The sequence below is a fragment of the Leptopilina heterotoma genome, unplaced genomic scaffold (assembly GCF_015476425.1).
Source record: "Leptopilina heterotoma isolate Lh14 unplaced genomic scaffold, ASM1547642v1 Lhet_60, whole genome shotgun sequence".
Classification (NCBI taxonomy): Eukaryota; Metazoa; Arthropoda; class Insecta; order Hymenoptera; family Figitidae; genus Leptopilina; species Leptopilina heterotoma.
Window position 1 is genome coordinate 6,180,134 of NW_025111138.1, and position 16,764 is coordinate 6,196,897.

The 16,764-nt window shown below is 23.2% G+C and overlaps 1 protein-coding gene across 3 annotated transcripts in view; it reads left to right on the top strand.

Annotated features, from left to right (window-relative positions):
• Positions 1–16,764, top strand: part of LOC122509404 — a 531,572-nt gene that overhangs the window by 231,262 nt on the left and 283,546 nt on the right. For 2 of the 3 annotated variants that reach the window (XM_043623440.1, XM_043623442.1), the window contains exons 3-5: positions 6,402–6,572; positions 15,038–15,079; positions 16,413–16,557. In XM_043623440.1, the coding sequence (XP_043479375.1) occupies positions 6,402–6,572; positions 15,038–15,079; positions 16,413–16,557 (358 nt within the window). The remainder of the gene's footprint in view (positions 1–6,401; positions 6,573–15,037; positions 15,080–16,412; positions 16,558–16,764) is intronic. The other variant, XM_043623441.1, reaches the window with a different exon arrangement.

Genomic DNA, 16,764 nt, shown 5'->3' on the forward strand with positions numbered 1-16,764 from the left:
CCTTTTCAATGATTATAAGGAGCGTGGAAATTTTTCTTTTTATTTGCAATTGCGCATAAGATTTACTACAGGGGATTATATTTCTATATATGAATCCATAAGCATCTAATATATATATATGTATATATGAGACTATAAACTTGTTGAGTAACAGAGTTGAATTTGTACCGCAATGCTTTCTGGGTAGTTTAAACTTAAACCGCCCTCCTTTACCAGTGGTTAAGCTTTGATCCTTAATTGATAATATAACATGCGAAAATCGCAGCGGGGATTTTATATGTATATATGTATATAGAGAGCAAAAGAGCAAGAGAGAGAGAGAGCAAAAGAGAAATATTTGACTTCTGCGTAAGAAAACGGTTGGAAATTTTCCCCCAAGAGGGATAGTAAATGCCGAAAGATCATTAGCTTTCTCGCACAGTTAGACGTTGGAGCTTACTAGGAGAGGCTTTTGAGCTCGATAGGTGAATGCGCTTCGCGGCTGTAGAGCCAACGATGAAGGAATTGGTGAGGCCGAGAGTGCAGGATGTTCCGACGCTTGCAAATTAATACGAAAACTTTGCTTCCGATCTCCTCTGGTGGAAACCGACACCACTACCTGCCTCAATTCCCAAAAGAATTCCTCTCTCTTACTCTCTCTCTCTCGATTCCACTTTCTACGTGTGGGAATTTATCGGACTGGAGAAATTATCCCGTATTTAAATCATTACGCCCTCCCCCAACGATAACGTGTGTCTCCCATTTCCTTCTAATCTTTGACGAGAAATTTGAGAATCAGTAGTAGAGGTAACTTTCGTTTAGACTAAAATTCATAATATTAGTAGTAAAAGTAGTTTTGGTCAGACCAAACAACTAAAGTTTTATTACTTCTCTTAAGTAGTAAGATTCGATTTGGTCAGAAGTATAAGATCACAGTAAATTGTGAGGTATTAACAGCATGTGACTGTTACAGAAATCAATGTTAATTTTTTCGACCACTTTTCTCTTAAAATATTAAATAAATTAAGCTAGTTTTTTGTGAATAACTCTAAAATATAATAAAGAAGAGCAGTGATGTGCAAAAGTTTTAATAATTCTAAAATAAATTATAAAAAAATACTTTGAAATCGGAAAAGACGAGAAATTGATTAAAAGTGATTTTGAGAACTGATAATTTTAAAGTTATTTTTTAATAAATAATTTTAAAAATATTAAAACTTTTTCACATCACTGCCCTTCTTTATGATATTTTAGAGTTATTCACAAAAAACTAGCTTAATTTATTTAATATTTTAAGAGAAAAGTGGTCGAAAAAATTAACATTAAATTCTGTAACAATCACATGCTGTTAAAAAGTGTTGCAGATTAAATTAACACCAAAAAAGATTAAAATAATCAATTTTGGTGTCATTTTTTACAATGAATGAAATTTTAGTTCATTAAATTTTTTTATAACTATAAAATATGAAGATATCGATAACTCCGAGTCTTTCTTCATATTTTATAATAATTAAAGATGACTAAGTAATGAAATCATTATTTTATATTATAAGAATATTGTACATCTTCAACATTATTTTCATCATTTCAATTCAATTATTATTTTCAAAAATTTTTAACTACAATTTTACTTTATAGCAATATTATTTTTAATAATTTTCGAGAAAGTTCTTTGGCAATTTTCCAATCCATTTGTTTACAATATTAAATTTAACGAAATTTCAATTATTCCTAAATTCTTTAATTTAATGCATATTAGAAAATAAAAACTTCAAATAATATAAAAGAAAATTCAATTAAACTTTTTTAAAAAAATTTATTTCAAAATTCAATTATTTCTAAAAATTCACGCTATATTGCTTTTAATATTCAATTATAATCTAAAATTTTAACTGAAATTCATTTTTATAAAATGAAAATCAATTTTTATTAGAAAATTCTACCAAAATTTAATTATTTAAATGCAAAAGTAAATAATTTATTGGATAATTGAATGTTTCTCAAAATTCAATTCTCATAAAGAATTTTATTAACAAATTTTTAAATAATTGAATTCTTTTTGTCGAATTTTATTAAAACTTGCATGAACATAATTACTTTTTTCAAGGAATTCAATTATAATTGTATGAAAAATAATTGAAACTCTGCGATCAGTTTTACTATTAGTAAAAATAATTGAATTCTTAAGAAGAATTTTATTATTCTTGAAAATAATTGAATTTCTGCAATAATTTCTAACTCCTCTAAAATTAAATTTTTTTCTAGTGTTTTTAACTAAAATTCTTCAATAAATCCATTATTTTTAATAATTTAAAAAAATATTCTTTGAGAATTTTTAAATTCATTCGTTTGCAATTCTATTTTACAAAATTTCAATTATTCGCAAATTCTGCAATTAAATATTTATTGAAAAATAAAAACTTACAATAGTTACAATAAAAAATCCTATTAAACTTTTAAAAAGAATTAATTCTACAGAATTGTTTGGCAAAAATATGAAAAATTAAGAATTTCAATGATTTTAATTTGAAACTTTTTCAAAATTTAATTATTTATAAAAATCCACGTTATAATGATTTTAATATATTTAATTATAATCTAAAATTTTAACTGAAATTCATTTTTAAAACCATTTTTATTAGTAAATTCTACGAGAATTTAATTATTTAAATACAAAAATAAATAATTTATTAATTTCATGTTTCTTGAAATTAAATTCTCATAAAAAATTTTATCAACAAATTTTTTAAAACATTAAATTCTTTGGACGAATTTTAATAAAATTTTTAAGAATAATTACATTTTTCAAGGAATTCGATTGAAATTGCATTAAAAATAATTAAAATTCTGCAATGAGTTTGATTATTTATGAAAATAATTGAATTCCTAAAAGAATTTTATTATTTTTAAAAATAATTGAATCCCTGTAAAAAACATATTATTTATGAAAATAATTTAATTATTGCGAAGAAATTTATAAAAAATTTTGTAAATAATTGAATTTATGTAAAAAATGTTATTATTTATGAAAATAATTGAATGTTTGCGTAGAATTTTATTCAAATTTTTTTTAATAATGGAATTGTTTTGTAAAATTTTATTGAAATAGTAGATATTGAAAATCATTGAATTTTAGAAAACTTTTGAAAATAATTGAAATTTTGACAAGAATTTGATTAAAATTTTGTAAAATAATTGAATATCAGAGAAGAATTTTATAATTTATAAAGAGAATTGAAATTTTGACGAGAATTTTTTTAAATTTAAGTAGTAGAAATACTTTTAGACAGACAATATTTAAACTTTTAAGTTTATAATTTTAATTATATTAAAATAAAAAAGAGGTAGGAGATAATCAATAAAAAATATTAATAAAACTAATAAAATATTAATAAAACTAATAATTTACAGTTTAAAATTACGAGACTCTGAATCTAATAATAATTAAAAGAAAAACAATAAAACTCCAAATAATTCGAATAATACTAAATTATTATTCGTGCACCAAAAACATATATTTAATGAAAGGTTTAAAAAAAAACATTAAAAAGAACGTAAAAAGGCAAATTTTTCCAATAAACTTCCACATAACAAATGTAAATTTAATACAGAAATAAAACTCTCATTTCAATACATATTTAAATGTATTTTAATTTCTGTTCTTTTTTCTTTTCTTTAAAATGAGGGTGTTTTGTGTGTTTAAAAAGTGTGTCATGATTTTTATCGTTCCCGAATGATTTTTTTTTTTCTATATCGTTTAGTGGAAAAGAAGAGGAAGAAAAAGAAAAAAAACAAACTTGAATGAAAAGAGAGAAAGGGGAAACATAAGGATATCTTAGCAACTAAAGTAAATGGCATTTCAAGAAATCGTGCTCCCACTTTATCAGGACCAAATGTCTTGTAATTCTTATCTCACATCCGTGCGTACATCCTTATCTTGAGTTGTGAAATAGTCACAAGGCAAATGGTAAACAGAATGGATTCAAATCATTCTTTATTTGAAATTAAACGACTCCCTTATAACTGCTTCTATATATTCACCATTTTTTTTCGCGTGCTTACGAAACATAATTAATAAAAAAAAATCTCACTTTTATTTATTTATTTTTTATTATTATAATATTACATTTATTTATTTGCATTATCTACAAATGCGTAAATTAAAAGTAACTTTAAAATTAATCAGGTATGTAATATTTCATTAGAACTAAAATTTAATTTATTTAATTAATTAAAGTTTTAGAAAATTAATATTTAAATTTAAATTCAAAAAATTAAGTAAAATTTAAATTAATAAAAAAAAATTGTTTTGGCAATTCTTTGATTTAAAATAATTCTATCAAGGCTAAAATCGAAAATAGGTAAAATGGATAAATATAAAAAAATGTTTAAAAACTTTCAGAATTCCTTTTTCTTAACGAAAGATTGTCCTTTATCATAAGAAAATTAAAAGAACAAAAGTAGAAAAAGAGAGAGAGAGAGGAAAAAAATGGAATATTCTCCATCTTCAGTGACAAATGGACATTGTGAACAGACCTAATTTTGATGCCGAGTCATTCAAACGTAAAAATAAAAGTTAGAAAGACCCACGATGAGAAAGTCAGGGAGAGAAAATCGCAGTGATAGCACAAAGTGAAAAGTAAAAATTTTCCCAGCAGGGAGAACTTAATGTTTAATTTAAGATAGAGCAGTGCTACTCTTAACGGGGAAAAGTTATATCTCGTGGAAGGGGAGAGAGAGAGAGAGAGAGAACTGAATTCCAACATCAGTAAAGAGTAACGAGCACAGCCTGTTCACCAAAGTGCCATGAAAAATATCTTTTTTTTTTCTTTTTACTTAAACTTCTATATATAACACGCCACAATTTTTTCAATTTATTATTGAAATTACATTAAAATTAAATTATATAATTAAAAATTAATTGGTTCAAAAAATACTCTCACTGAATCTTATATATAATTTTTTAAATATATAACATGACCCAATTTTTTCAAATTATCATTAAAATTATTTTTAAATAAAATTGTAAACTAAAAATAAATTCGTTCAAAATACATTTTTACTTGAAGTTATATTTTTTTCATATACAACCTAATTTTTTCAATTTAATACTGAAATTTATAACTTAGTAATATGCGGAACTTGAAAATGATTTTAAAATAAAAATAAATCTAAAAAAAATTAATTCGTTCACAAACAGAGAATTTACATTTCTTTTTGTATTTTGACTATTTTGTTGAAACAGAAAATTTAGAAGCAAAAAAATATTTATAAATATAAATTTATAAATATAAATAATAAATAAATAAATAAATAAAGAATTTTTTTTTAAAAAATTTTTCTCCGTATAATTTAATTACTATTTATGTCTTTATAAACGTTGGTAATAAATTTCAACAAATGAATTTAAAAAAATATGAATGAACGGAAATATGTGCTTTAGTGAGTTTCAATATTTAATTGCTCAGTTGAAGTTAAAAAGCAGGGATAAAAAAAAATGTTAAATGCGATTTCCTTTCGTAATCGAAGTTTAATTGCATTATAAATTTAAATTTCTGAAAACTATTTTCGTTAATTAATTTCCTCTTAGGTGCGAATGATTGGATTTAAAACCACGCCGTAAATGAACAGAGATTCATTTTTATTTGTTAAAGAGTGTGCCATTGTTAATGAAGAGAATAATTAAGAAGTGAATTTAGAAAACAATTATTTTTATTATTATTAATTAATTTTTTAATTTATAATTTTATTTTTTATAAGTTTATAAGGACAGGAAAATTTTTTCTTAATTTTAATCGAATATTTTTTTTTATAATAATTTTATTCGAGAATAAGAAGAAAAATATTTGTAATATTTGATTTTAGTAATAATATTGATGATATAAATATTAATAGCAAAAAATTTTAAAAATCACTTTTATTTTATTCCTTTAAAATAAATGGAAAATAATATTTTAATATGTTTTGATAATAAATTTTAATTATAACTTTTGTTAATGAATTTTATTAATAAAATTTTTATAGTATAAATATTAATAGAATTAAATTTTAATAATAACAATACTTATGGGATAAATTATTATATTCCATTATTTTACTAATGGTGATAAATTTTGATAACAAAAATATTAATAAATATAAATATTAATGATAATATATTCGAATGGTAAAAAAATGATAATCTTAAATTGAAATAATATTGGAAATTTAATAATAAATTTCCAAAATAATATTATTAATTAATTACAATTAACAATAACTGTTAATAATATAAATAATAATGATAGTTAATTTGAATAATAATAAAAAATAAGAATAATAAAAAATAACAATGAAAATAGTGACAATAAAAATTAAAAATATAATAATAATTTTTAAAAAATTTCTCGTAATTAATATTTTTTTGTGATTATTTGTTGCAGTTGCGTGTTCAACGGTGACTGTGTCAAAATGTCAAGCAGCTTTAAAAACACTGCAAGCTTTCTCGTTCTTCCGGCCAACGTGCCTTTGCAGGGAACCTCATGTCGATCCCGAATGCAACAACTTTCGTGACTTCCTCTTTGACCATCCATGTATCTACGTATTAAAAAAAGGTACGTTTGAAAATATTATTTTTCTTCAAATATTTTCAGAATATTCTCCAGAAACATTTGGAATTTTTATTAAATCACATTTATTTCAAAAAAAAAAAAAAAAAAAAATTTAAAATTTTCTATTACGGAAACAATTTTTTTATATGGGACAAAAAAATTTTGTTTGTAGCACAAAAAAGGAAAGTATAAAAAATATGTACTCTTTGATTTTGCATATTAAAATTGAAAATATTTCTAAAGTTAAAAATTAAAATACAAAATTTATAATCGAGGGAAAAAATAAATTTTAAATTAAAAATAGGAATAGGAAAATATTTCTGAATTTAAAATTAAAGATACAATTATAAATACAAAAGTAAAATTACAAATAAAAAGAGGAAAATATATTCTTTATTTTAAAATTAAAGATATAATTAAAAATACAAAAATAAAATTGAAAATACAATCAGGGAAAAATATATTTTAAATTAATAACAGAAATACGAAAATATTCCCAAAATTAAAAATAAAATATTATATTTGGAAAAAAATATCTTTTGAATTAAACATGAAAATAGGAAAATATTCCTAAATGTAAAATTAAAAAGAAACTATTAAAAATACAGAAATAAAATTAAAAATACAATCGGGAAAGAAAATATAATTATTTTAAATTAAAAATATAGTAATTGAAAAATATTTCCAAAGTTAAAAATTAAAACGAAAATTTTATAATTGGAGAAAAAAAATATTCTAAACGAAAAATATTTCATTTTCCTTAATAAAATACTAATTTGAGTTTGGGTCAGACTTTATTTTTTTATTCTTCTTATTACTTTTTGAAGTAGAGTGAGATAAATTGACTAACTTTCAACGGAATCAAATAACTTTGAACAATTCTCATTAATTTCTCGAAATTTTTCGGTAATGAGTTTTTAAAAATTTTTCTTTTTTTCAAACCCCCACCCCACCCCTCCCTCTCTCCTTAGTAATAGTTGTAAGAGAGTGGAATGATTTTAAATGAGTTTCAGAGTAAAAGGATTGGTTTCTCTCTCACACACATACACACAGCTTCAGAAAAAGTTTTATAGTATTTCTATACGAAGATCTTTTTTTATAACTGATTCCAATGTATAAGAGACGTATTTTAAAAGAAAGTTTTTTATTCCTTTTTTTTTGAAACTGTAACGCAATCTCCTAATTTTCTTCTATGAGAAAAGGAAACCATTGTATTTTTTTCTTCTAATTTTTATTCAATATTTACAGGGAGGGATATTATTGAAATTATCGTAATTAACAAAATTACTGAAAAATATTATAACTTACAATTTTATAAGAAATAAGAAGTAAATAAATATTTTTAATTAATTTATTTTTAATTTTTAAAAAATTTTACTTTAAAGAAAATTTCAAAAAGAAAAATAAGGTTTATAGCTTTTTTAATTGCATTAGTTTCTTTCATTCAATATTTACATAGGGAAAATTAATAAAAGTCGATGTATTAAATATTGAAACAAATCAGTGCCATTAAAAAAGTTAAAAAAAATTTGTTTAAAATTGAAATAAAATTTATTTAAAATGTAAATTGTTGTTGGTTTTGAGTTAGTAAACTTCAGTAATAAATTAGTAAAAATTACTATTTATTAACAAAATTTACTAATTCCAAAGTAAAAAGATTCACTTACTTATTTAAATTATTAAAAAAAATTTACTGATTCAAATTTAGAGAGTAGTTATTTATTTTTTTTATAAAATTTTTTTATTTATTTTATTTTATTTACATAGGTATCTTATAAGTTTTTACATTTAAATTCTACATGTTTAAATAAATTGATAAATTTAAATAGATTTTAATTAAAAAAATGAAATTTTTTAATTTAATTAATTTGTTAATAATATTTGCAACATCAGGAATAATATCAATAATAATAATAATTATTATAATTTCTTAATTATTCTTTTTCTTAACAAGAACGTTAAAAGGGAAAAAAATATTTTTCCCTAATTTTTAATTTATTTATGTCTTTTACTGATATTACAATTTTTCTAGGAGTAGTGGGGGGGAGTAATTTTAATTTATATATATGTATGTACAATAAAAAAGCGAGAGAAAAAAGGTTGAAGGGATAACATCTGCTCAATTAAAGAGTGTTTAATTACATTTTAATTACGCTTACTTAATCTATAGTGAAGGGTTGATCACGAACTGGGATAGAATAATGAACTTAATCCACCGCTAATGCTACTGCTGAAATTGCAAAATTTCTCTCGAGACTGGAGATCGAATTATTATTAATATTTTCACAAGAATTGAGGAAATTAAAATCATATTTCATTTTTATTTTTTTTTCCATCAAATGTTAAAAGATTCCTTTTTTTGTTCCTCTTCGCATTTATTTCTTCAAGAGAGAGTATTTTGAAGTTTTTCGTTTTCAATCAGATTTTATTCCCAATGGCAATTAATTTTTTTTACATGTTAGTTTGAAATTTAATTAATTTATTTGTGGATTATTTTTAATGTTAAAAAACTATTTTATTGTGTTTCATTAGGTTTTGATTTTTAATTGGTTTTATTTTTAATTTAGTTTTTGTTTTTTTCTTGGTTTTGTCTTTTTTTTTTTTTTTTTTTTTTTTTTGCTTAGGGAATTTTGGGAAATCTGCCTACAGATACCTTGGACTCCGCACTCCAAGGTTATGTGGGGTTGGTGTGATAAAACAAAAGGAAATGTCTTTTAAATTAGTTTTTATTTGTTTATTTTTTAAATTTAGTTTTATATTGTTTGAATCGGTTTTTGATTTTTATTTAGTTTTTATTTTATATTTGGTTTTTGTTTTTTAATTGGTTTTGTTTTTTAATTTAGTTTTTCATAATTTTGCATATTAAATTAATTTGTATTTTTAATTCATTCATTCAGTTACTTCTTTAATTTATTTATTTTTATTTATTTATTTATGACTTTTTTGTATTTATTATTTTATTTACAATTATTTTGCATTCAATATTTTAAATATGAAAAAAAAATTATTTTTAATATTCAAAAAGAAAAATTTAACATCGAGTTTCACTTCGACAGGTTCTACTGTAATTTAAATATAAAGAGATATTTTTGAAGAAGAAAAAAAGAAAAATTACAAAAGAACAATAATTTTTATATTAATAAGTGAGATCTGGTAATATGTTTGACAACATAAAGTGACCCCTTAGATCTACTCTTATACGAGTGGAACTTAATCAAACCGTTATTGGAAATGTCACATGTATGTGTTTGTAACTTGTTATAAGTTTTCTTCTTTTCGATATCGGAAAAAGAAGTAAGGAGTTTCTTATACTACAATGTCATCCTCGTTATGTCCATCGCGTACTCTTACGCCTCCTTGAACTCAAAAGCCCTTCGTGGCGAACTTCATCTTCCCTTCCGGAGAAATTTTCGTTCATTCCCCCCCCCTACCAAAAAAAAGAAAAAATAGAGAAAGAAAAGAGAAAACTCCAGAGAAACGAAAAAGAGAAGAATACAACACGCCTATCATGTTTTCGCGACTTGAAAACCTGATGAGTTTCGATCAAAAAAAAAAGAAAAGAAAAAAAAAGAAAGTAAAAGGCAGCTTTTTCCCCTTCCTTTTTTTCTTTATATTCGAAAATGAAGTAAATAGAATTTCGATTTTTAGCATCGTTTCTGAACAATGTAGTATATAAACGTCTCTTGATTCTTTCTATACAGAGACTATTGGGAGAATTTTTAGAAATAAAATTTTTATACCAAACGTAGGAAGTAAATGAAAATTGGATGTATTTTTATTTTTTCTGTATTAAAAGTTTTTTAATTTAAAATAACAGATATAAATGTGGAAGAAGTCAAATTCTATTTTTCGAAGAAATTGACCTTCTTTTTAAAAGGAATTAAATATTTATTTTGAAAAAATGTCAATTATTGTTGAAGCAGAAAATCTGTAATCAAAAATATTATTTTCGTCTCATATTCTCTTAAATATTCTCAATCATACTGTTTTATTTTTCAATTAAAAATTTTTCATCCATTTCTGTAAAATAATTTTAATTTATCACCAATTTTGAAATAAAAAGCTATTAAGACAATCGATTATGAATTTAATACCTTTTGGTCTAAAAAAAACTCCTTTCTCTACTTTAAAGTTTAAAAGGTGTCGGACTAAAATTGTTTTTACTACTTAAAATATTCGGTAGGATTTTAAAATTCAAAATTTTTCTACTTAGTAGTAAAATATTTTTAAATCAGACCGAAATAAATATTTTAAGTAGTAAAAACGACTTTAGTCAGACAACATTAAAACTTTGATGTAGTAAAAGGGGTTTTTAGTCAGACATTATGCTGTTAAATTTGACAAGTTTCGAATAAGTAGTAGTCCAAGAAGCAGAACTAAAATTCTGTCTGAAATTTATATTTTAAGTAGTAAAAACAATTTTAGTCAGACAGTAAAATTTAACTTTGACGCAGTGAAAAGGTTTTCTACTTAGACTAATAGCTTGAAAATCAAAAATTTTTCAACTTGGTAGTAAGTAATTTAAAATCCGACCGAAATTATTATTTTAAGTAGTAAAAATTACTTTAGTCAGACATTAAAATTTTGAAGTAGTGAAATGAGTTTTTAGTCAGACTTTATATTGTTAATTTCGACAATTTTGCGAATTAGTAGTACTAGTAGTCTTTGTTGTAGTAGCTTAACTAAAAAATTTTTTGAGACTTATATTTTAAGTAGTAAAAACAGTTTTAGTCAGACAGAATAATTTAACTTTGAAACAGTGAAAGGACTTTTTAGTCTTTAAAATTAAAATTTTAAAATTCAAAATTTTTCTACTTAGTAGTAACATAATTTACTGACATTAGTCAGTCAACATTTAAATTTTGAATCAGTAAAAGAAGTTTCATTTCTTAGTAGTAAAATAATTAAAAATCCGACCGAAATTAATATTTTAAGTAGTAAAAACGACTTTAGTCAGACAGAACAATTTAACTTTGATGCAGTAACAGGAGTTTCTTGTTAAACTAAAAGCTTTAAAATTTAAATTTTTTCTACTTAATAGTAAAGTAATTTAAAATCCGATCGAAATTAATGTTTTAAGTAGTAAAAATGATTGTAGTCAGACAACATTTAAATTTTGAAGTAGTGAAAGAAGTTTATAGCCAGACCTCAGTTTCTTGTTAATTGCAAGTTCTTCAAAATTTTTGTAAATTTTCACGATAGACTTTAATTTAAAAAAAAGGAGAAACAGATTTAAAGAGAAAATTTTAGACACCTTTTTTTAAACTGACTTTTCTATAAAGTGTAACTGAGAAAAAAGTAGGAGCAATAAAGAGAGAGAGAGAGAAAGTATAAGAAGAAGAGAAGCATTGTGGTGGGTCCAAGAACAGAAGAAGATGCAATAAAAAAAAGAAGAAAAAGAAAAAAAAAGAAAAGAAAACCCGACAGAAGGATGCAGTATTCTTTTGCGCTGAGGAAAGAAACGAGGAAATGCCAGACGGGAACCAACCTTTTTCGGGGTGAAAAGAGCGCATCGGGAATTATCTGTGAATCGTTGAAGCGTTCAAAAGGCTCGACGGCCCGGACGAACGAGCCCTCGGGAAAATGAACAATGGAGGCCTTAAGAGAAGAGTAAGAGAGCCCGAGGGGGTGTATAAAGGGGGTGCAGTCAAAGATATCGTAGGCCTTTTGTTTCCCCACTCTTCAAAAATCCCAAGCTACCTTTAGTCATATCCGTCTCGGGGGCCAATGACGTTGACTTTAAATAATAAGGTAAAAAAAGGAAATTTTCTCCTTCTTCTCTCTCTCTCTCTTTCTCTTTTTATCCCCTTCATCCTTCTCCTGATGAAGGTCACCAATTTATCCTCAACGTTAAACTCTAAAACGACATTTCACTTTTTCATCTCGATTCTATTTGCAGATTTTTGCTGAATAATATCTTGTAATTCACTGCTATAACCGCATTTTGTACACGTCAAAAATTTAAATTTGAGAGAAAAGACAAGAGGAAAGATTTAAAATTACATTAAAATTCAAATGAAACTATTTCCATCTTGAATTTTTTTAGCTATTCTATTTTCAGCTTCTTCTATTTCTTATTAAAATAAATTTTTAGAGTTGTGACAAAAATAAAGACTTAAATATAAAATAAAATATTCATAGATAATTTTAGAAAAATATTGCAAAATATTGTAGGATAAGTTGTTAGTCAGACTTTTATATATTCAAAATTAGTAGTAGAAAAGTAATTTAAAACCACAAAGAAATTTATAATTTAAGTAGTAAAATCAAATCAAAATCTTTCGACTTAGTAGTAAAATAATTAAAAACCGTATTGAAATTTGTATCTTAAGTAGTAGAAACAGTTTTAGCCCGACAATATTTAAACTTTTAAGTAGTGAGAAATGTTTTTAGTCAGACCAAAACCTTTTTAATTCAAAATCGTTCGAGTTAGAAGTAAAATTATTTTGAAATCCTACCGAAATTTTTATTTTAAGTAGTAGAAATAATTTAAGTCAGACAGAGAAATTTCACTTTGATGTAGTGAAAAGCTTTTCTAGTCTTTAAAATTAAAATTAAAATTTTTAAATTCAAAATTTTTCTACTTAGTAGTAGAATAATTTAAAATCCAATGGAAATTAATATTTCAAGTAGTACAAACGACTTTAGTCAGACAACATTTAAATTTTGAAGTAGTAAAAGGAGTTTTTAATCAGACCTTATGCAGTGTTAAATAAGTTGACAAATTTTTAAAATAGTAGTAACATAACTAAAAATCTGTCGGTATATATTTTAAGTAGTTAAAAAAATTTTAGTCAGACAGAACAATTTAATTTTTATGCAATAAGAGGAGTTTCTAGTTAGAATAAAAACTTAAAATTTAAAATTTTTTCTACTTAGTAGTAAAATAATTTAAATTCCGACTGAAACTAATATTTTAAGTAGTACAAACGACTTTAGTCAGACAACATTTAAATTTTGAAGTAATAAAAGGAGTTTGTAGTAGTTCATTTTAAGTAGTGATGAAAGATTTTAGTTAGACTAAACGCTTTTAAATTTCAAAACTTTTACTTTGAATACTTTTGATTAATACTAAAATAATTTAAATTTTAGATGATAATTACATTTTAAGTAGTAAAAATTTTTTTAGTCAGACAAAACAATTTAAAATGAAAGATTTTAGTCAGACTAAACGCTTTTAAATTTCAAAACTTTTGCTTGAAATACTTTTGATTAATACTAAAATAAATTAAATTTTCGATGATAATTACATTTTAAGTAGTAAAAACCATTTTAGTCAGACATAACAATTTAACTTTGAAGTAGTGAGAAGAGTTTCTAGTCAGATTAAAAGCATTTAAATTCTCGATCTTTCGACTTAATAGTAAAATAATTGTTTATACTACTTACTACAATTGTTATTACTACTTAAAATATAAATTTCTGCTTATTTTTTCTGTCACACTAAATCTGTTTTTATTACTTAAAATTAAAAATTCAGTCAAGTTTTAAGATATTTCAATAATGATTTTAAAAGTTCGAAAAATTACAAGAATTTTGTCTGACAAAATCGAATTTTACTACTTAACAGCAAAATAAAAATAGTTCAGAAATTCTTTTTTTACTACTTACTTTATGATTTTTAAATTCAAAGCTTTCAGTCTGACTAAAAATTTCTTTTACTACTAATTCACGAATTTTTTTGAAAAAAATCGTTTAATATAATAAATTTTTGTCCTTTTGAATATTGAATTAAAAATTTGACTTTTAGTCTGTCTGACTTAAGTGGTTTGTACTACTTAAAATACAAATTTCTGTCTGATTTTAAGTCAAGTTAGTATTATATTCGAAAGTTTTAAAATTTAACAGCGATACGTCTGACTAAAAACCTGTTTTCACTACTTAAAATGTAAAACTAATACTCCTCTACTGCTTAGAATTTTTTGTCTGACTAAAGCTATGTTTAGTGAAATTAAAAATAAAAGTTTATAATTATAATTATAAAAGTGAAGACGAAAGTGAAAATAAAAATCTATCAATGTGAAAGTGAAAGTGGAAATAAAAGTCAAAATAGAAATACAATTTCATAATCGACTCTCTAGTTGGAGAAAAATCAATTGTTAGTAAACAATTGTTTTAAAATTCATTTACCTTTTATTTATCTTTAATTTAACTTTTATTTATTTAATTGTATCTTTATTTATTTGTTATCTTTGGGCCTATTTACAAATTGCGTCACAAATCTAGAAAAAGGGGAAAATAATTATTTCTTTTTACTCTTACAGACAATTGAAAGTGTATTCAATTTTTTTTTTTTTTGCATTTCTCCAGGAAAAAAATTTTATTATTAAAATTGATCTTTATTTAAAGTGTTTATCTTCAATGCAACAACAAAAAAATATTTACACGAAAAATAAACATCGCATCATAATTTATATAATTCCTGTAATCGTCGTAATGTTGCATAATCCGTTTTCTATTTTTGTTAGGTGCGCGGAGAAAAATGAGTTGTCAGCCGAACGAAAATTTGTGTAAGTATAATGCGTCGTTGAAAAAGAAAAAAAAAATCTTTTTTTTTTTCTCTTTTTTTTTACTTTCAAATATAAAATAGTGATTGCAGATTAATGCACACAATAAATTGTTGTCACGAATGCAACAATTGTTGTAAGCTTGACACACCTTGACAACAATTGCTTGTTTAAACAACAATTCATTTTTCTCCGAGTAGATGCTAGAAATTTTTAGATTTTATTAATCACTATTCTTCATTAGATTAACTCACCAATTTTTTTTTTTTTTTGTTATTTATTCGATTTTATGTTAGGAAACATTCTGAAGTTTCGCACGTTATTTCTCTTGTTTTAATATAGGTCGAGAATTATGTAATTAACAATAATTACATTTACATTACGATCCAGTATAATTTTAATAACAAAATTTTTTTTTTTCTCTAAGTAATAAATTTTTTCTTCTGATATAAAAAATTACATTCCTAATTTATTAGGAATTTTTTGTTTGTAATTTACAATTGTTCATTTGAGCTCAAGTTTGCAAGATGGACAGAAAAATAACAAAATTTCTATAATTTTTTCCATTTTTATTTTTTTTTTTTTAAATATTTGGTTTAAATATAAAAGAAAACTGAAAATATTTACTGGGTGAATAATTTTCTTGGGAACTGAAAATTAATTATTTAGAGAATACATTCATAAATTTTAATTTTTCTCCTTCCTGAGTAAAACTTGCAAAATTGAGCTTCATTATATTATTCGAGAATTTTCGAGATACATTATAATAGTATCCGATAACTCGTTTCCTTGAAACAATTCTGTTCAAACGAAAAAAAAAGTAATCAATGTTTAATGAGATACAATTAGTGAAAAGTTTTAATCACATTTGGCAAACTCTAAAAGAGAATTATTTATATATAAATACATTCGTCTTCAATAAGTATACCAGGTATATATCTATAGAACTGATTTGTATTACTAAACACCAGAAACAAAACAAAAATAACTAAAAAAAAGGTAATGAATAAATAATTCTAAAATGTAAATTTATTGCCGTGAATAATAATTAATTCTTATTAAAGAAGGAATTAGTGATAAAAGAAGTAAAAGAAGAATTTTTAACAGTATTATTCTTCTTTTTATAGACAATTTTTTATTCTTTTATTTATAGAAGAGAATATTAATTTTTTAGATCACATTCATCATTGTTGTTTGATTAATTTTAGAATTCATTGATTTAATTCGTTAATTTGGTTTGTTAATTTAATTTGTTAATTTAATTTGCTAATTTCATTATTTTTTTTTTTGCAAAGGAGATTTTTAATGAAATTTCGTTTTTGTTTTTTCGTTACAGACAAAGAGGCTGGTCCTATTGATACTCTACCGAATTGTAATCATGCGTTAAGTGTGTGTCAACGTGAGAAACCCTGCACCAAGTTGTTTGAAGATTTCAAGAGCAGCTGTAAGGCGAGAGATGGCAAATGTAGGATAGAAAATCGGTGAGTTTTTAATTTTTTTTTCTTTGACAACAAATTTTTCTCTATAAATTTTCTATAAATTGCATTTAAATTGATTTTTAAATTATTAATTAAATTGAAAAATAGTAACAAAATAATTTGTATCTTATTGGGAAAACTATAATTAATTTGCTAAACAGTTTAATTAGTTGGTATAAAATAAATTATAATCAATTGGCGTAAAAAATT